At 41.2% G+C, this 26939-nt stretch overlaps 2 protein-coding genes across 6 annotated transcripts in view; both read left to right on the top strand.

Annotated features, from left to right (window-relative positions):
• Nucleotides 1–277: 277 nt before the first annotated feature.
• Nucleotides 278–26939, top strand: part of RBBP5 (RB binding protein 5, histone lysine methyltransferase complex subunit) — a 216952-nt gene continuing 190290 nt past the window's right edge. For 4 of the 5 annotated variants that reach the window (XR_010114715.1, XM_055234803.2, XM_055234804.2 and 1 more), the window contains exons 1-12: nt 470–654; nt 6584–6609; nt 7506–7678; nt 18221–18361; nt 19391–19553; nt 21682–21791; nt 23118–23237; nt 23325–23478; nt 23577–23648; nt 24275–24392; nt 25965–26034; nt 26448–26677. Coding sequence is in view for 4 of the 5 variants with exons in the window: in XM_055234803.2 (XP_055090778.1) it covers nt 636–654; nt 6584–6609; nt 7506–7678; nt 18221–18361; nt 19391–19553; nt 21682–21791; nt 23118–23237; nt 23325–23478; nt 23577–23648; nt 24275–24392; nt 25965–26034; nt 26448–26677 (1396 nt within the window). In the remaining variant the exon portion in view is untranslated. Of the gene's footprint in view, nt 655–6583; nt 6610–7505; nt 7679–18220; nt 18362–19390; nt 19554–21681; nt 21792–23117; nt 23238–23324; nt 23479–23576; nt 23649–24274; nt 24393–25964; nt 26035–26447; nt 26678–26939 lie in introns of all 5 variants that reach the window. The other variant, XM_063613677.1, reaches the window with a different exon arrangement.
• On the top strand, nt 10100–10779 carry LOC129458693 (small ribosomal subunit protein eS26-like). Its single transcript, XM_063613665.1, has one exon. It carries the CDS (start codon nt 10401–10403, stop codon nt 10746–10748), a length of 348 nt encoding a protein of 115 aa, XP_063469735.1. The 5' UTR covers nt 10100–10400; the 3' UTR covers nt 10749–10779.

Here is a 26939-nt window from a genome sequence, read left to right on the forward strand (position 1 = left end):
CATATGTTGTCGTACCTTTCTGTAGGATCAGTGGCATATCTTTACAAATGAGAAATAATTTTCACGAGACTGAAACACCCTGCAACGCCGCCTGCATACAGGGTGAGTACGCGCCTTGGTGAGGTCAGCGGCGCTACACACCCGAGCACTAGGGGACGACCTTCCCTGCTTTCTTGCATTAGCAGGACTTTTCCGGAACCTTTCCCATGGAGTCTGAGGTAGCCCGCCCGGACAACGCCGCTGAACACACAACAGGGCAAGAACTAGTAGGTTAACTGTATGCCTGGAATTTCTACCTCACCTACATGTTCCCGGAGCAAATAGCTTTAAACTGTCGCGCTATTTAAAGTCCCTAGTGACGATAACATTGTTGTACCTCAGTAAAGATCATAATTAATTGTTTCCGAGGGAGTTTATGCTTGATTTTGGTCAGGCATATATTTGGGCAGCCCAACGAAACGAACAAGGAAGGCGGGGGAAGAAAGCGGAAGCCGCGGGGCCTTCTAAGTCCGAAAGTCTCCGGAGCTTGCGCCAGGCTCTTCGCGGCGTCCACCACTTAGACGCAAGTTGCTGAAGCCGGCTGGGGAGAAGGCGTTGTTGCCGGAGCTGAGACCGGGCGGCCACAGTCCGCAGGGATGAACCTCGAGTTGCTGGGTGAGAAGGGCTATGGCTGCGTTTTAGAGAACCGTTGGGTACCGGAAAGGAGGGAACCCAGGCGGGAGGGGAGTCAGGCTGCAATCTTAGGGACACCGTTCGGCTATGGATCATTGGGCACACCTGATGGGGAGCAGTAGCGGGAGGAGGAAGCCCACCTTCTGCCCGAGTAGGTTGCATTGCCCCTCCCGAGGCCACTTTCATATCAATTATGGAGCGATGGGGACAGACAGTTTGTGACTTAGCTTTGATTATGAGGATCGCAGGTGTTGAAGTAGCCCAGAGCAGCCAGGACCAGAGTTGTTGGAGATGGAATTTGAAGAAGTGAGGCTTAGGATGAAGCTTTGAAGACTTGTCAGGGAATTGGGTGCATGGACAGGTTAGTCTTTTTGTAGAAAAGAGATGTCTAAGGAAGGGACTTGGAGATCTTCTGGTAGAAGCTTCTCATTGAACAGATGAATAAAGGCTCAGAGGGTAATGGCTAGGCACTAAGCAAGTAAATGGCATAGTTGGCACTGGAATCCAATTATCCTAACTTTCTGTTTAAGGTTCTTTACTAGGGACGGTGTGTAAAACACTGAGGTGTGAAATACGGAGGGAGTTGTCTTTTGTCACCCCCACTTTGAGTCATTGCCTCCTTACCTCCTATCCAGATTATTTAAAAACTGTAGGTCCTTTCTCCTGGACTTCCATTAGGTGACATTTAGCATGGTATTCTAGGGGTAGCTGAGGTTTTCAAGGACTGCTGCACTACTTGCTGTTCCTAATGGTTAGGTTTCTGTTTAAAAAAAAACCAGAAAATGTGTTAATTGTCAAAAGGGCTACAAAGATAAATAAAAAATGGTCTTTGCCCTTAAAGAGCTTTTCATTAAGCAGGGAGTTTAAGGTTTAAGGTGATTATGTAAAATAGCTGTAGGATATTGCAGAATGTAGCCAGACCTGAAAGAGTCATTACCAGTTGCTAAGAATGTTTGGAACAGAGAGTGGATGTCTTTGGGGCAAAGGAAGAAGTCAGCCAGGAAAAACAAACCCCCAAAACCTGTGGAGGAGTTGGAGTTTTAAGTGGACTTTTTTTTTTTTAAAGACAGTCTCGCGCTGTTGCCCAGGCTGGAGTGCAGTGGCACAGTCTTGGCTCGCCGCAACCTCTGTCTTCTGGGTTCAAGTGATTCTCGTGCCTCAGCCTCCTGAGTAGCTGGTACTACAGATGCGGACTGCCATGCCTGGCTAATTTTTGTATGTTTAGCAGAGATGGGGTTTCACTGTGTTGGCTAGGCTGGTCTCAAACTCCTGGCCCCAAGCAATCCACTCACCTCAGCCTCCCAAAGTGTCCGGCCTTAAGTGGATTTTTAAGGTTGGTAAAATATCAACAGGCTGAAGTTTGAAAATATGGGAGGGATGTTCAGTAGGCATAAGTGAGAGAAGACCTAAAGAATTTTCCTGCTTGGTCAGGTTGTGGATAAAGAGAATGCCAGGGAATGGGATCGGTGCCATCTATTTTGTGTTGGTTCTCGAATGCCTAGCTGAAAAGTTTGGGCTTTTTAGGGAAGGTGGGGTAGATCCATTGAAGGGTTTTGACTTAGTAACTCAATCAGAGCTATGGGTCTGTAAGGTTTGTCTCACAGCGATGTGGAGTTGAGTTTTGGAGGAGTGTAAAACCAGTTTGGAGGGGTAGATTATATAAGTGATAAGGAAGGCCTGAGCTAGGAAATAGAAAAGACATTGCGGAGGTAGGGATGACAAATTTGAGAATAGATTGCATATAGTGCTGATGAGTAAGAGAGTGACGTGAAAAATGATGAGAGCAAATAATGATGCTATTGATAAAGTGTAAGGACATTGGAAAAAGACAGCTTTGGAGATGTTGAATGTGGTCTAGGGGTCAGGAGACAGGTTTCTATTTATGGGAGAGATTTGTATTCTTACAGGTGGGCTCACTGAAACCTTGTGAATAGAGGACATGATCTAGGGAAAAAGTGGGAGGGGGAGAAAAGAAAATTGCCGAGCACACAATCTGTAGTTAGAGGTTAAGAGGAGGAATAAGTGGAGATAATAAGTTAGCTAACAGTTATAAAGTACTTTCTCTGAGCTAGGCAGATTTTCAAGTGCCTTCCATGTATTAATCTATGTAGAGGAAGAAGAGAGTACAGATTGGTGTGGTGTCTTCATAGAAGCCAATCAGAGCAGTTGAGTCTGAGGGCTGAGAATGGGTTGCTCTGTTTAGTCCTTTGGCAGCTTGGGACCCCTCAGCAGCTGGAACAGAAGCCAGATTACAATGATTTTAGAATGGTGTGGGAGACAAGGGCAAAAGGTTGACCCTTATTTTTAAAAACTTAAGGATGGAAGAAAGGTGATAACGCTAGTACTTTGAAAGAGTAGCAGGATCTTGGAAAAGGCTTTTCTTGAATGATACAGAAGATTCATTATGATAAAACTTAGGAAGGAATATTTATTTTTATTTATCTTTTGAGACCGAGCCTTGCTCTATTGCCCAGGCTGGAGTGCAGTGGCACAATCTCAGCTGACAGCAACTTGTGCTTCCCAGGTTCAACCGATTCTCCTACTTCAGCCCTCCCGAGTAGCTGGGATTACAGGCGCCCAACACTACACCTGGCTATATTTTTTGTATTTTTAGTAGAGACTGGGTTTCACCATGTTGGCCAGGCTGATCACAAACTCCTGACCTCAAGTGATCTGCCCACCTTGGCCTCTGAAAGTGCTGGGATTACAGGTGTGAGCCACTGTGCCCAGCCAGGAAGGAATATTTAGCACTGGAAGGTTAGACAAATTAAAGAAGCCTGGGTCCGAAAGATAACAATCTCTGAAAATGACCCTGCATTTTAAAGTGAGAAAGTTAATGATTACAGATAAAAGGAAAGGAACAGAAGTAATGTGATTGTGGAAGCATACTGAAGGACATCTGGCCAGATGAAGGAAATGAATGACAATGTATTTTTAATGTGGTTACTAAAGTGGCTCATCGGTAGACACTAGTTTTACTTCTGCAACCACTTTTTGAGCCCCTACTGTGTATTCACCAGTGTGCACTGGAGATATAATTAAATAAGATCATTTGTCAAACTTATTTTTACCACAAATCACAGTACGAAATATACTATCACAGTTCACTATATATACATACACGTGTAACTAAGTTTCTCAGAATTATATTTAATCCTTGTTATGTTCAGTGTCCTCTGATACTTTCTTTTCTTTTCTTTTTTTTTTTTTTTTCTTTAGACGGAGTCTTGCTTCTGTCGCCCAGGCTGGAGTGCAATGGCACGATCTTGGCAATCTTGGCTCACTGCAACCTCCGCCTCCTGGGTTTAAGCAATTCTCCTGCCTCAGCCTCCCAAGTAGCTGGGATTACAGGCGTGTGCCAACTAATTTTTTTTGTATTTTTAGTAGAGACAGGGTTTTACCATGTTGGCTCAGCTGGTCTCAAACTCCTGACCTCGTGATCTGCCCACCTTGGCCTCCCAAAGTGCTGGGATTACAGGCGTGAGCCACTGCACCTGGCGGATATTTTCTAATCTATTGAAACATTTGTTCCAACTCACTAAATTAATGTATCCATTTATGGTGGATTGTGTCCTGTTTGAAAAACATTGAAATAAGATACCACTTTTGACCTGGTAAATATAGCTAAGAGGAGAGACAAACAAGTAACTGTGTATAATATGGAACCACAATAAATGAATGAGCTATGGGAATCCAGCTAAAAGCACTTACAAGCAGTTGAGGTGGGGTGTGGTGGCTCAGGCCTGTAATCCCAGCACTTTGGGAGGCCAGAGTGGGTGGATCACCTGAGGTCAGGAGTTCAAGACCAGCCTGGTCAACATGGTGAAACCCCATCTCTACTAAAAATACAAAAATTAGCCAGGCATGGCAGTGTGTGCCTGTAATCCCAGCTACTCGGGAGGCTGAGGCAGGAGAATCACTTGAACCTGCGAGGCAGAGGTTGGAGGGAGCTGACATCATTGCACTCCAGCTTGGGAGACGAGCGAACTCTGTCTCAAAACAAATAAATATATATATGTACACATACAGAAAAGTCTCCCCATCCCAAATTTTAAGTGGAGTTTATCCTTTTATACCTTTTTCCTTGCTCATATAAACACATTTACACATACATTTGTTTATTTTTATTTTTATTCTTTTTTTGAGACAGAGTTTCCCTCTTGTTGCCCAGGGTGGAGTGCAATGGTGTGATCTCGGCTCACTGCAACCTCTGCCTCCCAGGTTCAAGAAATTCCCCTGCCTCAGCCTCCAGAGTAGCTGGGATTACAGGCATGCGCCACCACGCCTGGCTAATTTTGTATTTTTAGTAGAGACTGGGTTTCTCCATGTTGGTCAGACTGGTTTTGAACTCCCGACCTCAGGTGACCCACCCGCCTCGGCCTCCCAAAGTGCTGGGATTACAGGCATGAGCCACCACACGGGCTCTTTACACATAAATTTGTAAGGACTAGGCCGGGTGTGGTGGCTCATGCCTGTAATCTCAGCACTTTGGGAAGCTGAGGCAGGTGGATCCCTTGAGGTCAGAAGTTTGAGACCAGCCTGGCCAACATGGTAAAACCCTGTCTCTACTAAAAATACAAAATTAGCTGGGCATGGTGCCACATGCCTGTAATCCCAGCTGCTGCTTAGGAGGCTGGGACAGGAGAAGCGCTTGAACTTGGGAAGCAGATGTTGCGGTGAGCCAAGATTGCACCACTGCACTCCAGCCTGGGAGACAGAGCGAGACTCCGTCTCAAACAAACAAACAAACAAAAAAAACCAGGCCGGTCAAAAAACAAAAAACCAAAAAAAGCTAAAAGAAATAAAGGGAATTTCATGTTTAATCAACTACTATTTGCTGTTGCAACCTAAATGCTGTTATTAGTCAGGAAGGGGTGTGATTGCTGCTTTTAATAAAGGTTTCAAGGTTTCAAAGAGTAATTGTGATAATTTGACTGATATGAATTGACTCTTGCCTTTCCTTGCTCTTTTTTTTTTTTTTTTTTTTTTTTTTGAGACAGAGTCTTGTTCTGTTGCCCAGGTTGGAGTGCAGTGGCACGATCTCAGCTCACTGCAACCTCCGCCTCCCAGGTTCAAGTGATTCTCCTGCCTCAGCCTCCTGAGTAGCTGGGATTACAGGTGCACACTACCACACCTGGCTAATTTTTGTACTTTTAGTAGAGACGGGGTTTCACCATGTTGGCTAGGCTGGTCTCGAACTCCCTTGTGATTGCCGCAACTTGGCCTCCCAAAGTTCTGAGATTACAGGCGTGAGCCACTGAGCCCGGCTCCTTGCTCTTACCTTAGTAAATTTGGAAATAAGTTGTGAAATGCCCAAAAGGTGTGATGGAGAAAGACTGTTGCTAACTTGGATATGTCAACAGTTCTCAAACTTTTTAGTATCAGGATCCTATTATACTTTTAAGAAGTATACAAAGAGTTTTTGTTTATGTAAGTGATATCTACCTACCAGTGTTTACCAATTTAGAAGTTAAAACTGAGATATTTTTAAAGCATATTATATAGAAATAACCGTAATAAATCCATTACATGTTTATGTGAGTAGTTATTTTGTTTTCAAAAACAAAGTATTTAGTGAGGAAAATGCCACTGTTGTGACATTTTTACAAATCTCTTCGATGTTTGCCTGAATAGAAGTTGGGGGACTTCTCACATCTGCTTCTGCCTTCACTCTGTTTCAATATCCCAGGTCATATAGTCTCAGGAAAACTCATCTGTATACTTCTGAGATAATGAGAGTAAACAAGTCATCTTAGCAGGATCTTGAAAATCCGTGTGGCCTCATGGAATGCCTGAAAGGGCATCATATCCCCCTTTCGTTTTGTCAGCCACTGCTATACACTGTTCGTGAGTTGTATGATCCTTGCTATGTGGTACATGTGCCATCAACTCTTTCTTTGCTTTGTTGCAGAGTCCTTTGGGCAGAACTATCCAGAGGTAAGAGTATAGTATTGTGGTGATTTTAGGAACACAGTAACTTCTGGGTGTTTATGTTAGAACAGAAAATACTTTTTGATCCTTGTGTTTTGACAGAGAAGCATTAAGTGTGATAATACATCTTTTGCTATAATAAGGAACTAGTGTATAATTTTGATCAGGGAGGAAATAGGCAATGTGGGCTAGAAATCTTACCATGATGTTGTAATCTTACAGTTCATTTTCCTTTAAATAAAAGAAAAACTTTCATTGAAGGATTTTTCACGAACACCACCATCATAGGTTTGTGCTTTTCTCGTTTTGATCAATGTTTTTACATAGTAAAGCAAAATGTATGCTATAGATGTGCTTTACTTTTTTAAGTGTAAAACTATTTTGTAACACTTGAATGTTTGAGGATAGACATTGTGGTTATTTTAAATAGCTTGGTATTGATATGAAATAATTTGACTTCTCTAATGTTATGCATTGTAGGCTATTCCAGGGTTTTGTTTTTTTTTAATTATTTAAAAAAATTCTTTTAAATTCTTTTTCTTTAAATTCTTTTTGTTTTAAATTCTTGGAATAAATTCCCAGAATTACAATGACTGCATCAATAGATATGACTTTTTAAATGCTTCTATTATATTTTGCCCATTTGCCCTCCAGAAAGTTTATACAAAGTTATAGTAGTGATGTAAGGGCTTGATCACGTCTGTTTCCAGAATCCATGGTTAGCTTTGATAAATGTTTCTTCATTTTGGCTATTTTAATAGATATAAGAAGACACAGAGAGATTATTTTGGTATACACTGTAATTTATATTCAACAGAAGTATCACAAGTGGTAACCTTTAGGAAACAATTTGGATACCTGGCTATTGTTGTCTCTATTCTTGTATTTGTTTCAATTTTTAGGAAGCTGATGGAACTTTGGATTGTATCAGCATGGCTTTGACTTGCACCTTTAACAGGTGGGGCACACTGCTTGCAGTTGGCTGTAATGATGGCCGAATTGTCATCTGGGATTTCTTGACAAGAGGCATTGCTAAAATAATTAGTGCACACATCCATCCAGTGTGTTCTTTATGGTAAGACATTTTTAAATTAATATTTAAATATGAGTTAGAATGAATGAGGACTATATATTTGCAAATCTCTTTGTAGATATTTTAATACTTAGATTTTTAAATATTCAGCCATTAGTAATACAGTTTATCGTGGTTTATGTAGATCCTGAGTCCATGCTGTCCTTGAAGCACCTTTCTTGGGGAGAAATTCATTGTATTATGGATCTGTATCAGGCGCTGAGAATATCTCAATACTGAAATGAAATATTTTCAGATTGTAATTGTAGTATAATGGCGATATTGACTTTTCATTTAGAATAAAAAGACTCGGTTAGGACAGAAGCTTGGAAGTATCGAGTCCAGTTTTGTCCAGGTTACTGAATTCCAGTAATTTTAGTGATCACAAGTATGACTATTCCTTCAATGAAATATAGTTATTAAGGCTTTATAGCAAATGTAAAAACAGTTGAAATCTGCTGTAACACAAATTCCCATTGATTTCACTCTTACTCTCTGAAACTATTTGCTTCAGAAAATTTTATTTTGGGGCAGCATTTTTTTTAAATGAACTTGGGGCCAACAAAAGGACCTAATCAGATCAAGGTTAAGTCTATCTCCTTTTGTCTAAATGGTATTATAAAGCACTGGATTGGGAGGAGGCCTGAATCACAGTAAAGTTTGGCCAGTAAAGTACTGGTGGCCTAGGCCAAAACTTTTCTTTCATATCCAATAATCCAGGAAGCATTGGCCTGGATCATCTCTTAGGTTCCTTCCACCGCCTGTTTCTTTTTTGTTGTGTTCTTGCAATAAAGATTCAAATAGGGCCGGGCACGGTGGTTCACGCCTGTAATCCCAGCACTTTGGGAGGCTGAGGCGGGTAGATCACTTGAGGTCAAGAGTTTGAGACTGGCCTGGCCAACATGGTGAAACCCTGTCTCTACTAAAAATACAAAAATTAGCCAGGCATGGTGGCAGGTGCCTGTAATCCCAGCTACTTGGGAGGCTGAGGCAAGAGAACCGCTTGAACCTGGGAGGCAGAGGTTGCAGTGAGCTGAGATCATGCCACTGCACTCTAGCCTCGGCGACAGAGCGAGACTCTGTTTCAAAAAAACAAAACACATATTTTTAACAGCTTTAAGAGGGGTGTGTGTGTGTGTGTGTGTTTCACATAATATAAAATTTAGAGTGTACAATTCACAGGTTTTTATATATTCAGAGTTGTGCACCCGTCATCACAATATAATTTTAGAACTCCTGGCGAGATGCATTGGCTCATGCCTATAATCCCAGTGCTTTGGGAGGCTGCGATGAGAGGATTCCTTGAGCCCAGGAGACCACCATAGTGAGGCCTCATCTCTACAAAAAGTAAAAAAATTAGCTTGGTGTATGGTGCACATCTATAGTCCTGGCTACTTAGGAGGCTGAAGTGGGAGAATCACTTGAGCCCAGGAGTTCTAGGCTGTAATGAGCCATGATTGTGCCACTGTACTCCAGTGCCTGGGTGACAATAAACCTTGTCTCTTAAAAAAAAAAAAAAAAAAAAAAAAGAACTCTTACCTGTTAAAAATATGTTTTTATTATATAGTAATATATACTTATTCTAGAAAATCATGGAAAATACAACAAAATAGAAATAACTAGTATTTTCTGTAGTCCTCCTAACCAGATACTACTACTTTGTATGTATAGATTTTTGTTGTTGTTGTTGTTGTTGTTGAGACAGGGTCTTGCTCTGTAGCCCAGGCTGGAGTGCAGTGGCTAGTCACAGGCATGATCACAGTTCACTGCAACCTTGAAATCCCAGGCTCAAGTGATCCTCCCGCTAGCTGGGTCTACAGACGTGCACCACCATGCCTGGCTAATTTTAAAAAGTTTTTTATAGAGACAAGGTCTTGCTGTGTTGCTCAGGCTTGTCTTGAACTCCTGGCTTCAGTTGATCCTCCCGCCTCAGCCTCCCAAAGTGCTGGGATTACAGGTGTGAGCCACCATGTCTGCTCAGTTTCTAGATATGATTTTTTTAAGCATAGTTCATAATTGTGCTATATTCTATATTTTGCTTTTCCCTCCTAATACTGTCTCAACATTTTTCTGCTTGAGTAGCCTTTAACAACTTTTTTTTTTCTTTGAGACGGAGTCTCGCTCTGTGGCCTAGGCTGGAGTGCAGTGGTGTGATCTCAGCTCACTGCAAGCTCCGTCTCCCGGGTTCACGCCATTCTCCTGCCTCAGCCTCCTGAGTAGCTGGGACTACAGGGGCCCGCCGCCACGCCCGGCTAATTTTTTTGTATTTTTAGTAGAGACGGGGTTTCACCATGTTAGCCAGGATGGTCTCGATCTCCTGACCTCGTGATCCGCCCGTCTCGGCCTCCCAAAGTGCTGGGATTACAGGCTTGAGCCACCGCGCCCGGCCAACAACTTTTTAAATGACTATATATTGTCTGATAAACCATAATTTACTTAACCATTTTCTGGTTTTTTTCCTCGATTACATAGTGTTTAGTGAATGTCATTGTGCCATAATTTTTATTATACATTCATTCATTCATTCATTCAGCAGGTGTTGACCATGAGTTATGTACCAGGTTCTATGTTAGGCTCTGGGGACACAAAAACAAATGAGAAATTCTAGATGATTAGTGGGAGGTGGATTTGCATACAGGTACATATACTAAAGCTTTATATGTCCTATACAAAAACTATATTTAAGATTTAGTGGAGATGGCTCTCTCTGGTCCGTGCCTCCAAGATGACAAAGAAAAGAAGGAACAATGGTCGTGCCAAAAAGGGCCGCGGCCACGTGCAGCCTATTCGCTGCACTAACTGTGCCCGATGCGTCCCCAAGGACAAGGCCATTAAGAAATTCATCATTCGAAACATAGTGGAGGCCGCAGCAGTCAGGGACATTTCTGAAGCGAGCGTCTTCGATGCCTATGTGCTTCTCAAGCTGTATGTGAAGCTACATTACTGTGTGAGTTGTGCAATTCACAGCAAAGTAGTCAGGAATCGATCTTGTGAAGCCCGCAAGGACCGAACACCCCCACCCCGATTTAGACCTGTGGGTGCTGCCCCACGTCCCCCACCAAAGCCCATGTAAGGAGCTGAGTTCTTAAAGACTGAAGACAGACTACTCTCTGGAGAAAAACAAAATGGAAATTGTACTTAAAAAAAAAAAAGATTTAGTGGAGATGAAAGCACAAAGAAGGAAGTTATCAATTGTAGTGGAGGGGAATAACGGTCAGAAAAGCCGTCATAGGTGAGATAATTTATAACTTTATTTTATTTTATTTTATTTTATTTGAGACAGAGTCTTGCTCTGTTGCCCAGGCTGGAATGCAGTGTTGCGATCTCGGCTCACTGCAACCTCCACCTCCTGGGTTCAGTCAATTCTCCTGCCTCAGCCTCCTGAGTAGCTGGAATTACAGGTGCACACCACCATGCGCGGCTGATTTTTGTATTTTTAGTAGAGACAGGGTTTCGCCATGTTGGCCAGGCTGGTCTTGAACTACTGACCTCAGGTGATCTGCTCGCCTCGGCCTCCCAAAGTGCTAGGATTGCAGGTGTGAGCCGCCACGCCCAGCCAGATAATTTATAACTTTAAATTTGTAAGATAAGTAGATGTTTGCCAGATATATTCCAAGCAGAGGGCACTGCACAGGCCAAGGCATACCAGCTTGAAACAAGTAGGTACAATGGAGAACAGGATAGCTGGATTGTGGTATGGGAGATAAGATATGACAAGAACCAAGGTAAACCAAGGTCCTCATGGAGAACCTCATCTGCCATACTCATGAATTTGATTCGTAGCTTGTATGTACTGTGAAGTCATTAAAAGATTTTGGCAGGAAGGTCACATGATGAGCTTTTATTTTAGAAAGATCTTCAAAGCAACAAGTAGAAAAGAGATTGAAGGGGCAACAGTGAGTGAACATAGGAGAACTGCTGTGGTCTAGGCTGGAGATGATGAGTGTTGCAGTAAGAAAGGAGCCAAGTTAGGCAGATGTGAGAAATGGTAGAAATAAGAGGACTTAGTCATTAATTCAATTGGGGTGTGAGTGAAATGGAGAAGTTAAGATGATTCTTAGGTTTCTGGCTTGGTTGAAGATACTCATTAATGGAAGATTTGAGGGGGAAGTGGTGAGTTTGAGATTATGGTTGCATGTCTCCTATTATTTTCATATTAGTTTATTGCACATATTTGTGTTAGAGTATCTTCCCTGTAAGATGGTAAGTGCTGTTTGAATATGAACCTTGTGTGCCATTTCGCTGCTATGTTCTCAGCTTCTAGCGTTGTACCTGATAGACAGTAGCCATTCAGATACTTGTCGGATGAATGGGAGATGTCCCAACAAGCATCTGAGATGCCCAAAGGGCATTTGGTCTATGAGTTCTTATTACAGTAGACTTCCAGAAGTGTGTTGTTAGCCAGTCAAAGGATATAAAGTGACTTCCAGAAGTGTGTTGTTAGCCAGTCAAAGGATATAAAGTGACTTCCAGAAGTGTGTTATTAGTCAAAGGGTATAAAGTAAGAGATTTTTCAACCCCTCGCTCCAACATTTTTAACATTTTAAAATCACAAAACCTATACTTGATTATTTAAAAGTTTTTTTTTTATTTTTTTGAGACAGAGTCTTACTCTGTCACCCAGGCTGGAGTGCAGTGGCACGATCTCGGCTCACGGCAGCCTCCGCCTGCCAGATTCAAGTGATTCTCCTGCCTCAGCCTCCTGAGTAGCTGGGATTACAGAAGCAGGCCACCATGCCCGGCTAAGCTTTGTATTTTTAGTAGAGGTGTGGGGTTTCACCATGTTGGCCAGGCCGGTCTTGACCTCCTGACCTCAGGTGATCTGCCCGCCTTGGCCTCCCAAAGTGCCAAGATTACAGTCGTGAGCCACCGCACCTGGCCGTTTAAAAATATTTTTAAAAATTAAAAGAATATATAAATATGCAAAGTAAAAAATGAAAGCCCTTTGTCTACTTCTTAGGGTAACCACTGTTAAAGAGTATGGAATATATCCTATCTGTAAGATATCTATATCTTTATATGTGGGAAATAATACATATATCCACATAATATGTTTTTAAACAAAAATAAATATATTTTGTTCTGTAGCTTGCTTTTCCACTTAGCATATAGTGGATATTTCTCTGTGTCTCGTTATTTTAAATAGTTGTGTCTATAGAGTATTGCACAGTATACATGCATCATAGATTTAACTGTTCCTTATTTGAGCATATTAGGGAACAAATTTTACCAAGAGAAGTTTTGGGTAGGCATGATAGCTGACTTCAACTATTAGTAAAGTTGATGTATGTAAGAGAGAAAAAATGGCCCAGGATGTAGAAGCAGAACTGGTAGGTACTGGCTGGGTGCGGTGGCTCATGCCTGTAATCCCAGCACTTTCGGAGGCCGAGGCTCACTGATCACTTGAGGTCAGGAGTTCGAGACCAGCCTGGACAACATGGTGAAACTCTGTCTCTACTAAAAATACAAAATTTAGCCGGGTATGGTGACATGCACCTGTAATCCCAGCTACTTGGGAGGCTGAGGCGGGAGAATCTCTTGAACCCAGCATATGGAGGTTGCAGTGAGCCGAGATCTGCCTGGGCGACAGAGCGAGACCCTGTCTCGGAAAAAAAAACCCAAAAAACAAAACAGAACCAATAGGTAGTGAACAGAAGTTAGCTGTAGGGAAACAAGTTAACTCCAAGTAGAGAGGAGCTCCCAAGCAGAGGTGCTGTGGATGGGATTAACTGCCCAGGAGAGAGCTATCTGAGAGCTGTTCCTGCCTGAGCTTGCCGCCCCCCTTGTTAGGATGCTGCAGAAGAAATTCAAGCACTGGATGGGGGCCATAGGTAGACTTTAGCACATTGGAATCAGTAAAGACCCATCTGTCTTTGGGAAAGAAGCTGTGAGAAAGTATGATAATTCCTAATTCTTGAGCTTATGGAATTTGGAATTGAAGAATAAATTTTTTTTTAGTTTTTACTTTTGTTTATAATTTAATTTTTAGTTAGATTTCCCTCTATTATGACAGAAATACAAGCTTGCTGTGAAAGAAAACAAAAATTATAGTGCAGTAGCAGTAGGTTTTTTTTTTTTTTTTTTTTTTTTTTTTACCCCACCCACCCCCTAGTACAGAAGAGTTTAGAGGGAAAACGGAATCATAGCTAACATTTTGTTCTATAGTCAAATTGTGCTAAAAGGCCTACAAGAATAGCAACGAAACCTGTTCCTTTTTTCTCCTCACTCTCAGTCTTGTGCCATTCCCAGTAGACTTCTATTTTTGGGGGCTATTTCTTCTGCTGTTTAGCTTCATATTTCTGATATAATATGTATTGCTTTTTTTTGGTTTGTTAATTTCAGAAATTGGGTTTCCTGTTATAGTGTATTTGAATTTTAACTTACCCTTTACCCTCCCATCATCCACCCTTTTACCCTCCCATCATCATCATCATCCATCCAGCTATTGGCTTTTTTTATTGTGCACCTTTGCATTTTAACACCTTTAGGCCTCTTTAGAGTTGACATTCTCTAGAAGGACTCACTGACTGCCTGACTATAGGTATTCTAGAGCGGGTAGAAGAGAGACACCAGAATCCTTTTGTGTGCGGGCTTTAACTTAATCCCCTCTATATTTACAACCTTAGCTTACCCCTGCCTTCCTCTGTTCCTGGAGTCCTGAGTCTGGCAGTATATTTATTTCGTCTCTGATATAAATAATTTTTTGAGCACTTATTATGTACAAGGCATTGAGTACTTATTATATGCCAAGCTAAGAATTCTGTATGTATTAAATTCTCTCAACAGCCTTCTGCAGGTAGATACCGTTTTTATTCCTATGTTATAGACGAGGAAATTGAAGCCCATAAAGCTTAAGTAACTTGCTAAGATCACACAGCTAGGAGGTAGTAATGTCTAGGCTTGAGTAGAAGTCTGACTTTTGAGCCATGTTCTTAACCATGGAGATTATCCTGCTGAGTTTCTCCATAGCATCTCCTCTTGATTTCAAAACCTGGGTAAAGTATCGGTTTTGGGTTACTTTTTTACTTGTTCCATTTGTTTTTTGTTTTTGTTTCCTGCCTTCCTGTGGGCTACTTGGACAAGTTTTTAGAATTCATTTTGCTTTATCTGTAGTGTTTTTGAGTGTATACCCTTGTGTAGCTTTAGTGGTTACTAGGTTTTACATCATACATTTATAACTTACCACAATCAACTGGTAATACAACTGGTGATAAGTTGTATTGGTGAACATTTTACCAGTTCAAGTGAAGTGTAGAAACCTTACCTTCCTGTTGTCCCCTTGTCCTTTCTTGTATGTAATATAATTGTCTTAAATATTTGCTCTACATACATTGAGACCCACATAAGACAGTGTTAAAATGTGTATTTCAAACATCAAAACTCAAGAAGAGAAAAAGTAATTTTTTTTTTTTTTTGAGACGGATTCTTGCTCTGTCACCCAGGCTGGAGGGCAATGCTGCGATCTCTGCTCACTGCAACCTCCGCCTCCCAGGTTCAAGTGATTCTCCAGCCTCAGCCTCTCGAGTAGCTGGGACTACAGGCATGCACTACCACACCCAGCTAATTTTTGTATTTTTAGTAGAGACTGGGTTTCACCATGTTGACCAGGATGGTCTCGATCTCTTGACCTTGTGATCCGCCCGCCTTGACCTCCCAAAGTGCTAGGATTACAGGCGTGAGCCACGGCACCCGCCTTTTTTTTTGAGACAGATTTTCGCTCTTGTTACCCAGGCTGGAATGCAATAGCGTGATATCAGCTCACTGCAACCTCTGCCTCCTGGTTTCAAGCGATTCTTTAGCCTCAGGCTCCCAAGTAGCTGGGATTATAGGCATGTGCTACCACGCCTGGCCAATTTTTGTATTTTTAGTAGAGACGGGTTTTCACCATGTTGGCCAGGCTGGTCTCGAACTGCTAACCTCAGGTGATCCGCTTGCCTTGGCCTCCCAAAGTGCTGGGATTATAGACGTGAGCCACCGCACCTGGCTGAGAAAAAGTAATTTTATCTACTCATATATTTGTACTCTTTTCATTGTTCATTCTTCCTTCCTGATGTTCTAAACCCTTCCTTTAATCTTTTCCAAACATTATGTAGCCATTCTTTAGAGTATGTCTGCTAGCAACAAATATCTCAGTTTACCTGTTTATTCCTGGAATGACAGTTCTTTTCTTTCAGTGCTTGAAAAATGTGCCCCTTGCTTCTGGCCTTCATGGTTTCTGATGAGAAATCCCTTTTCATTCATATTGTTGTTCCCCTATAGATAAGGCATCATTTTTCTCTTGCAGCTTTCAAGATTTTTTTGTTGTCTTTAGCTTTCAGAAGTTTGTATTTCTCGGGGTGGATTTCTTTGGGCTCATCCTAGTTGATGTTCTTGAATCTATAGGTTTTATATCTCTTGCCAGATTTAGGAAATTTTCAGCCATTATTTCTTCAATACCTTAACATCCCAGTCTGTATTCTCTCCTTCCAGGATTCTGATGACATGAATATTAGATCTTTTGTTGTAGTTCTACAGGTCTCTGAGGCTCCGTGTGTGTGTGTGTGTGTGTGTGTGTGTGTGTGTATATGTGTGTGTGTGTGTGTGTGTCTGTGTGTATATATATATGTATATATACACACACATATATACACACAGACACACACACACATATACATACATATATATATATATATATATATGTCTATGGTAATTTTTATTCCATCTTCCAGTTTGCTATTTCATTCCTTTTTTTTTTCCTCCATTGGCTGCTGAATTCATCTATTGAGTTTATTTCTGTTATTATATTTTTCAGTTCTAAAATTCCCATTTGGTTCTTCTCTGTATCTTCTATTTCTTTGCTAAGATTTTCTGGGCTTTTTTCTCCATCTGTTTCTGGCATGTTCATAATTGTTTGTTGAAGCATTTTTATGATGGCTGCATTATAATCCTTGTCAGATAATTCTAACATTTATGTCATCTCTGTATTAGTGTCTGTTGATTGTCTTTTCTTATTCGAGTTGAAGTTTTCTTTGTTCTTGAGTTGACAAGTGATTTTCAGTTGAAACCTGGGCATTTTGGGTATTATGAGACTGTGGATCTTATTTATTTTTTACTTTTTCTTGAGACAGAGTCACATTCTGTCGCCTAGGCTGGAGCCTAGTGGCGCCATCTTGGCTCACTGCAACCTCCGCCTCCCAGGTTCAAGCGATTCTCCTGCTTCAGCCTCCCGAGTAGCTGCGACTACAGGCACACACCACCATGCCCAGCTAATTTTTTGTATTTTTAGTAGACAACGGGGTTTCACCATGTTGGCCAGGCTGGTCTCAAATTCTGGGCCTCAAGTGATTCGCCTGCATCAGCCTCCCAAAGTGCTGGGATTACAGGTGTGAGCCATTGCACCCGGCCTATAGATCTTATTTAAATCTTCTAGTTTAGCAGGCCTCCTCTGATACTGCACAGGGGAATGGAGTGTGCCATCTTATTATTGCCAGAGGCAGGTGAAAGTCCAGATTTCTTTTTACTTGGCCTCATTACGGCTGGGTGGGATTGGAAGTTTAGGCTCTCCACTAGGTCTCTGCTGATAACATCTTGTCTGGGAAGGGTAGGAATTCCTTGTTCCGTCTCTCTATGTGTCCTCTGACACCATGGTGGTGCGACCTCATTACTGCTGGTGGTAATGCAAATCTGATTCCCTACTGTTCCTCCTCTGACACCACCCCAGTGAGGTGGGGAGGGTGCCTTGTTATAGCTGGATAAAGGTGAAGTCTAGGCTATCTGCTTGAACCTGGCTAAGAGGGGGATTTGCAGTTCTTTTCTGTGATGTTTGGCTGGCGTAGATTGGTTATTGTCTTCAAGTTTTCTGTCTTGCTGGGCTGTCCTTTTCTGGTCGCTTAGCTGGGGAAAGCAGGCTCTTCTTGGGGCTTTTTGTGTGTGCCCACTGGCATTACCAGGTTGTTGGCTTCTCCTTCACCCAGAACAGGGAACATGAGGCAGAAAGAAAATTCAGGGATTTCACTACTGTGTCATCCTTAAGATTCTGCAGTCTCTGGCTTGTCTGTCCTTTGTCTACCTTTCAGAACCTTTTTTGTCCGTTTTATATATGATGTCCAGTGTGTTTATCTGTACTTATCAGGAGGAATTAATTCTTTCTCAGTTTCTTTTTAAATTATTTTAAATAACAGATACTTATCATTTTTTTTTGTTTATACCATGATGGTGCTACTTCTGAGATAACTTCAGAAAGTTCAAATATATCAACCCTTAAAGCCCAGCTGATTTTTTAAACTCTTCTAAGATGTTTTAATCTCTTATTTCACTGAGTCACTTTATAGTTTTATCTTGAAATATTATGAGCTTCCATTACTAGATAATAAAATGTCATGAAAACAAACCTTCTTGTTTATTGCCTAGTTGGAAAAGCTTGTGGATTTGAGTATACGTAGAACAAAACCAAAAACATTGTTGACCTGTGCAGTTGCAGCACTGTGTGTGACTTACACAGTTTATTCATGAGAGTGGTATGATATACTTAGAATATGTGCTAAATTACCCCTTTTTTTTTCTCAGCTGGAGCCGAGATGGTCATAAACTCGTGAGTGCTTCCACTGATAACATAGTGTCACAGTGGGATGTTCTTTCAGGCGACTGTGACCAGAGGTTTCGATTCCCTTCACCCATCTTAAAAGTCCAATATCATCCACGAGATCAGTATGTTTAAGCGATTTCTCTCCTGGGGTGGGGTCTGATTCTATATGGATTAGCTCTGGGCTCATGATAATTTTAGTTTATGGTTTTAGAAGGCAAATACACATCTCTTCAAACCTTCTACATAAAATATTATCTTTCCATCTAGGTTCGCTCCACTGAATACATTTCTTTCTTTCCTTTTTTTTCTTTTTTTTTTTTTTTTTTTTTTTGAGACAGGGTCCTGCTCTGTCACCCAGGCTGGAGTGCAGTGGCGCGATCTTGGCTCACGCAACCTCTGCCTCCTGGGTTTGAGATTCTCCTGCCTCAGCCTCTCAAGTAGCTGGGACTGCAGGCACATGCCACCATGCCTGGCTAATTTTTGTATTTTTAGTAGAGATGGAGTTTCCCCATGTTGGCCAGGTTGGTCTCGAACTCTACTTACCTCGTGATCTGTCCACCTCAGCCTCCCAAAGTGCTGGGATTACAGGCATGAGCCACTGCGCCTGGCCCTGAATACATTTTTTTAATTTTAATTTTAATATTTTTGAGATGGAGTCTCGCTGCAACGCCCCGGCTGGAGTGCAATGGCACAGTCTCAGCTTACTGCACCCTTCTCCTCCTGTTTTCAAGCGATTCTCCTGCCTTGGCCTCCCAAGTAGCTGGGATTACAGGTGCAGGTACCACATCCGGCTAAGTTTTTGTATTTTTAGTAGAGATGGGGTTTCACCGTGTTGGCCAGGCTGGTCTCGAACTCCTGACCTCAAGTGATCTGCCCGCCTTAGCCTCCCCAAAGTGCTGGGATTACAGGCGTGAGCCACTGCACCTGGCCTCTTACTTTTTTTTAGTGATCATGTTTTATTTTATCAAGACTAATTTTACTCAGAATTTTCCCTGTTATTAGACCTGTGGATTTTATGCTTTTTCACTGTTTCAAATTTGCCTGGGCCGGGAGAGTTGATGAGGGTATGGACAGGGATCAGGGAAAAGGACAGGGAATCAGCTTGCTGATACCAAAGCAACAGCCAATGTACTGTTCGTATTTTTAAACAGGAACAAGGTTCTCGTGTGTCCCATGAAATCTGCTCCTGTCATGTTGACCCTTTCAGATTCCAAACATGTTGTTCTGCCGGTGGACGATGACTCCGATTTGAACGTTGTGGCATCTTTTGATAGGCGAGGGGAATATATTTATACGGGAAACGCAAAAGGCAAGGTAAGCCTAAAAGCCAGCAAATCAGGCATCTTGTACACTGGCTCATTTAATGTTTACTTGTTTCTTTTGAAAATTGTTTTTATTCTTGGACTAAGCACAGCTCCTTTCTGCAGCAAATGTAGTCTAGTTTTCTTCCATCTCTTAAAAATAATGAGTGATAGAGATTATTTGACCTAGAAAAGCATGGAAGGACCTTTACTGGATGCTAGTAATGAAGGGCCATTATGAAATTATAAAATTTCAATGTCATGTTATCAACTGGACACTGCTGATCAAAATGTCTTAATATCTGGTTTTATAAAAGATTGTATAATTCAGGCCAGCTTAACTTATAGTACTGAAACTTATTCTTCTTTTTCCTTCTTGTTAAACTTCTGACCTTGCCTTTTGGAATGTGTAGGCCCTTTTCTCTGGAATACATTGTAGAAGGTGTTTCTTCTGTGGAATAAGAAGTCAGGTTAGGTGACCTTTTAAAGATTCTTTTCATGCTTAGAATAGTTCCACTGGGCATCTTGATTTATTTTTATTTTTATTTTTTGACTGGGGCACATGGGTTAGTATAATTTCATGGCTATTTTAGAAAGACAATTTTTGCTTTTTTTTTTTTTTTTTTTTTTTTTTTTGAGATGGAGTCTCACTCTGTTGCCTAGGCTGGAGTGCAGTGCGTGATCTCGGCTCACCGCAACCTCCATCTCCTGGGTTCAAGCGAATCTCCTGCCTCAACCTCTTGAGTAGCTGGAATTACTCCTGACCTCAAGTGATCCGCCCACCTCAGCCTCCCAAAGTGCCGTGATTATAGGTGTGAGCCACTGCACCCAGCCTTAGAAAGGCAATTTTTTTTTTTTTTTAAGACAGAGTTTCGCTCTTGTTGCCCAGGCTGGAGTGCAATGGCACGATCTCAGTTCACTACAACCTCTGTCTCCCGGGTTCAAGCAATTCTCCTGCCTCAGCCTCCCAAGTAGCTGAGATTACAGGCATTCACCACCACGCCTGGCTAATTTTGTATTTTTGGTAGAGACGGGGTCTCTCCATGTTCATCAGGCTGGTCTTGAACTCCCAACCTCAGGTGATCCACTTGCCTCAGCCTCCTAAAGTGCTGGGATTATAGGTGTGAGCCACCACACCCGGCCTAGAAAGGTGATTTTTAAGAAATTGTGATAAAATACACAACAGCATTAATTTTACCATTTCAGCCATATTTAACTGTACAGTTCAGTGGTGATTAATGTACATTCACTCTACTGTGCAATGATCACCATCTTTAGAAATCTTTTCATCTTGTAAAACTGGAATTCTGTACCTATTGAATCATAATTTCCCATTCCCTGCTCTCCGCCAGCCCCTAGAAACACCCTTTGACTTTCTCTCTTTATGAATTTGACTATTCCAGGTACCTCATATAAGGGGAATCATATAGTATTTGCCCTTTTGTGACTGGCGTATTTCACTTAGTTTAATGTCCTCAAGCTTCATCCATGTATGTAGCATGTGTCAGAATCTTCCTTCTCCTTTTCAAGGCTCAATAATACTCCATTTTATGTATATACCACTTTTGTTTATATGGCTTTTCTGTGGATACTTGGGTTGCTTCTATATTTTGGTTATTGTGAATAATGCTAAACATCATATTTTAAGAATAGATTGGCCAGGCGCAGTGGTGAATGCCTGTAATCCCAGCACTTTGGGAGGCCGAGGTGGGTGGATCACCTGAGATTGGGAGTTTGAGACCAGCCTGACCAACATGGAGAAACCCTGTCTCTACTAAAAATACAAAATTAGCCGGGCGTGGTGGCACATGCCTGTAATCCCAGCTACTCAGGAGGCTGAGACAGGAGAATCGCTTGAACCCAGGAGGCAGAGGTTGCAGTGAGCCGAGATCACACTATTGCACTCCAGCCTGGGCAACAAGAGCGAAACTCTGTCTCAAAAAAAAAAAAAAAAAGAATAGATTAAGACCTTGTCTTATTTAAGGAGGCAAAACAGCAATGCCAGTTAATCAGGTTAAATATATGGGAATAGAGATATTTGCATTTTTACCCAGTCTTTATGCAGTATTAGAAACAAGCCAAATCTAATTATTGTTAGTTATCGGAACGCTTACTTTTTTCCCTCCTCCTTTAAACTTTAGATTTTGGTCCTAAAAACAGATTCTCAGGATCTTGTTGCTTCCTTCAGAGTAACAACTGGAACAAGCAATACTACGGCCATTAAGTCAATTGAGTTTGCCCGGAAGGGGAGGTGAGTGAGATCTTACCTTTTAAGGGACAGTTCTAAGAGTGAATAGAATGCAAAAATACATGGAGATTTGCAGTTTTCATGTATGTTATACTTAAACATTTTTTTAAAATGTACTTAAGGTTTTTAGAAACTTAAAATATCTGGTTTTTGAGTTCATAACATTTCCTGCAGTAGTTACATCTTCCTTATCTGGAGGTTATCAGGCAGTTACTTTACAGAAAAATAAGTAAGTGGTCAGTGCTTAAAACCAAAATGCCTGGCGTATAGTAAGCACTGGGTATATATTAACTGTTATTATCATCAGAACTGATGTCATCAAATTCACATTGTAACTGAATACAGCCTATTTACCCTTTTAATTCTGGATGTTATTCTGGTAAGTTTGGTTACCTAATTAGAAGTCATAGAATATATCAACAGAAATAGGAAATAGGTTGTCAGTAAGAGGTAATAGTCCTCCTATTTTGTTTAGGAACACCCATACATGACTTAGAGCAGGGGTCCCCAACCCCCGGGCCACACAGACCAGGATTGGCCTGTTAGGAACCGTGCCGCACAGCTGGAGGTGAGCATTACCACCTGAGCTCTGCCTCCTGTCACATCAGCAGCAGCGTTAGATTCTCATAGGAGCACGAACCCTGTTTTGAACTGCACATGTGAGGGATCTAGGTTGTACACTCCTTATGAGAATCTAATGCCTGATGATCTGAGGTGGAACAGTTTCATCCCGAAACCATAACCTTCCCGCCAGCCTGGTCCGTGGAAAAATTGTCTTCCACAAAACCAGTCCCTGGTGCCAAAAACGTTGGGAACAGCTGACTTAGAGGATATTAATGTTCAAAATTCTCTTGAATTAAGAAAAGGTTATAGTCAGTGAAGTCTGTAAGAAAGTGATGAAATAACTAGTATTTTATACAGATTTCTAAAATATTCAATGTCACTACAGTAAAAATGACATTTTAAAATGACATATTTAGTTTATTACCTCATTTAAAAAAATATGTGTAAAACAGGCCAGAGAAATGAAGTATTTATATCCATTTCACTGTAAACTTGTGAATTTAGGAAGCTGGTTTCATTAGAGAGGTCTTGGAACTTAATTAATACTGACAGTTTGTATATTTTGGGTTCAGGGATACACAGGAAGTATAAAACATATTCCCACTTCAAATTGTATTTTGGCTTGGGAGATGACAAGTAAATATATAAATATTCTAGTCTATTACTTTGATTTTTCCTCAATTCTTCCCTAGTTTATTAGTCGTTTTGTGGTACTAAGGAACAGATTTCTGACCTCTGGTGTTGATATTTTTATCCTTCCCGTAGTTGCTTTTTAATTAACACAGCAGATCGAATAATCAGAGTTTATGATGGCAGAGAAATCTTAACATGTGGAAGAGATGGAGAGCCTGAACCTATGCAGAAATTGCAGGATTTGGTGAATAGGTACGTATCACAACCTAGAAGAATATGCGATCATTCATGACCTGGGCTTGAGTTCCAGCTCTCCTTGGTACTTTCCTTGTCCTTTAGGACCCCATGGAAGAAATGTTGTTTCTCTGGGGATGGGGAATACATCGTGGCAGGTTCTGCCCGGCAGCATGCCTTGTACATCTGGGAGAAGAGCATTGGCAACCTGGTGAAGATTCTCCATGGGACGAGAGGAGAACTCCTCTTGGATGTAGCTGTGAGTACATTAGGACATTGCTTTTGTTAGTCACATAATCCAAAAAATCTGAAATCTGTTCTTAACAACCTGTTTTTCTTTCGTTCGCTAAAATTTAGTGGCATCCTGTCCGACCCATCATAGCATCCATTTCCAGTGGAGTGGTATCTATCTGGGCACAGAATCAAGTAGTAAGTATTCTATTTTACTTGCTTTGAAACTAGATACCCCTTCTTTTTATCAAAGAACTTTATACATAGGAAGCTAAAAATTACGTTTTTATTTTCTTTTGCATATGATTCTCGCAACCTAAATTACATAGGTTCAGTGCATCTAGTTGCACTTTATTTTGGTGGGAAGGTCTTGGTCCCAAGTTGGTTTTCTGGCTCTTTTCAGGGAGAAACTCTAGTGAACTTTCTGTTGCATTTTTCTATTATTTATCTGAGATAACATTTTTCTTTTGCTTTTCTTACTTTCAGCTCAGTTTCTGTTTTACATCTTAATTTTACTTTGAACACCTTTAAATTATGTTTGTAATCAGTGTACTTACAAGAAGATTTAACATTTTACCTCTAAATTCCTAAAATGAGCAAAGAAGGCAGTGATTCAAAAGAGCTACAGTTAATAACTTAGAATGTTTAAGATAGAAAATACCTAAGCTAGTAAAACTTACAGATACCCATTTTTTTCTTGTCTGCCAAATTTAATCTAAGAATTGTGAATTCCTTTCATGCTCAGATCTTTCATTTTATCATTACTGTGTAGATTACAGATTATTGCTTTCACATATGGTTAAGTAGTATATTTTGTTGTATAGGAAAACTGGAGTGCATTTGCACCAGACTTCAAAGAATTGGATGAAAATGTAGAATACGAAGAAAGGGAATCAGAGTTTGATATTGAAGATGAAGATAAGAGTGAGCCTGAGCAGACAGGTAATATTTCTCAATTGCAGACAGGATTTCCTAAAGGGAAAATGATTGCTTTACTTAATATTCTTCATTTGTGTTGTAAATTTATTTTAGCACTTCATCTAAAATGTCGCCCCTCCACCCCACACCTTTTTATTTTCTTGAGACGGAATTTCGCTCTTGTCACCCAGGCTGGATGCAATGGTGTGATCTTGGCTCACTGCAACCTCTGCCTCCTGGGTTCAAGTGATTCTCTTGCCTCAGCCTCCTGAGTAGCTGGGATTACAGGTGCCTGCCACCACTCCCGGCGAATTTTTTGTATTTTTAGTAGAGATAGGGTTTCCCCATGTTAGCCAGGCTGATCTGGAACTCTTGACCTCAGATGTTCCACCCACCTTGGCCTCCCGAAGTGCTGGCATTACAGACATGAGCCACTGTGCCTGTCCTATGAACCACTGTGCCTGGCCTTCTTTTTTCTTTAAGTTTACACAGTCTCCACAGTATGGAGAGCCTTAATTTATAAGATGTTAACTGAGGGCTTATATGGGTATTACCAGGGCTCAAGCAGCTCTCTTAACATATCATTGTGTATTTCCTGATTAATTGCAGATGACTAAGTGAGGACATACATGCAGCACCTAGCAAAGAACTCACCATGCTAAGAGTGCTCAGCTTTTCCCGTGTGTTCTGTCACTCCTTTGTCAGTAAGAGAAGGGTCAAGAACCTGGGCTCTGAAGTCTGACTGCCTTGGGCAAAATACGACTTAAACTGAATTTCCTCATCTGTAAAATAGGGACAATAATAGTACCTGCTTTTTAGGGTTGTGGGGAGTAAGTGAAATAATTCATGTAAAGCACTTAGTATATGCCTAGGCCATAATAAGCACTAAGATGTTAATCTCCATTATGATTATGACTGTGATTTTATCTCTTCTGAATTTCTAGATAGCTCCTTGAGAATAAAGATTTGACTTTTTATCCCCATGGTGTCTAACACAGGGCTTTATAACATAGTAAGGTTTGTGCGGGTGAATGCTTAGGATGCCCAGTTGGCACTGTCAGTGAGTAATTAATGCCACAGATTATTGACCCCCGAGATACTTGATAGTGCCAGGAATCAGGATTGGGAATGAGGTTGATTGTTTAGTTTCAAAGTGCTGGTCCTCACTTGTGATATTAGATAACTTGCATGCCTAATGTGTTTTAGGAGGACCTCCAGGGAAGCAGAATGTTCTAGATTATAGGGTTACATTCTGTCAAACCTTCCCAGATTTCCACATAAATTGTTCCTCCTTCCCATATCCTGAGCATGTTACACATGCCATTACTGTATTAAATTGAAACTGTCTCTCTGTCTCCCCAGTTAGACTATGAACCTTTTACTGAAGAGCTGTTCCCAACTTTTTCTGGGTCATTGCAGTATTTTCAGTGCCTAGGATAGGGTGGAAATTCAGCACATATTTGTTAAATGATTAAGTGAATGTTTGGTTTTCCTCCTTTGTTTCTCTGAAATTTCAGCTTATGAAAACCTTGAAGCTGCAAATAAAAAGCAGTTTTTCATTTCTTCTCAAACATCTCCTGTGTTTCTGTCCTGCAGGGGCTGATGCTGCAGAAGATGAGGAAGTGGATGTCACCAGCGTGGACCCTATCGCTGCCTTCTGTAGCAGGTGAGCCGGCCCGGAAGACTGGGCACCTTGGCTACTGCTGCTCCTGGTCTCTGGGGGAGTACTCCGCAGTTTCCCTGGCTATCCCTTCAGTCCCGTCTGTTATTAGCTAAAAGAGATAACTCGTTTGGTGTACAAGAAATCCAATGTAGCCTTTCTTCTCTAGTCCTATTTTCCTTTCACTTCTCCCTGATAGAGAATTTTAAGGAACCAAAATAATTCATTTATCCTGTTTATTTTTATCACCAATTTTATCAATTACATTGTTTGATTCCCTTTTATTCATCTTAGCTTTCTTAAAGTTCTAGATCCATACCTGTTGCTTATGCTTAATATAGGTGATAGAGGAAGGGCTCATGGTTTAAGCAACTATCTCCTCTTTTTTCCAATCCCTTGTCTGATCCTGCTCCAAATAGTGATGAAGAGCTGGAAGATTCAAAGGCTCTATTGTATTTACCCATTGCCCCTGAGGTAGAAGACCCAGAAGAAAATCCTTACGGCCCCCCACCGGATGCAGTCCAAACCTCCTTGATGGATGAAGGGGCTAGTTCAGAGAAGAAGAGGCAGTCCTCAGCAGATGGGTCCCAGCCACCTAAGAAGAAACCCAAAACAACCAATATAGAACTTCAAGGAGTACCAAATGATGGTAAGAGGCTGCATCTTCTCCCTCTGGCCTGGCAGACGCCACTCTCTACTCCCCAGCGCAACCTGGTAATTTCTTGTTTGAGCGATTTCACCTTAGAGGAATTTTCCCATGAGTCTATTTTATAGTGTTTTACAACTTTATAATGATTGCATCTGTGTTCACTTCTCTCTTAAAATGGAGAAATTCTGCCCTTCAGTACTTTGCCTAAGATGTGCACTTTAATTCTTCTGGCAGCCGGCTCAGTTTATCATACCATTCTTCT

The sequence above is a fragment of the Symphalangus syndactylus genome, chromosome 19 (genome assembly GCF_028878055.3).
Source record: "Symphalangus syndactylus isolate Jambi chromosome 19, NHGRI_mSymSyn1-v2.1_pri, whole genome shotgun sequence".
Lineage (NCBI taxonomy): Eukaryota > Metazoa > Chordata > Mammalia > Primates > Hylobatidae > Symphalangus > Symphalangus syndactylus.

Coding starts and splice junctions, on each gene's coding strand:
- LOC129458693 (XM_063613665.1), top strand. CDS start 10,401: ATGACAAAGAAAAGAAGGAACAATGGTCGTGCCAAAAAGGGCCGCGGC.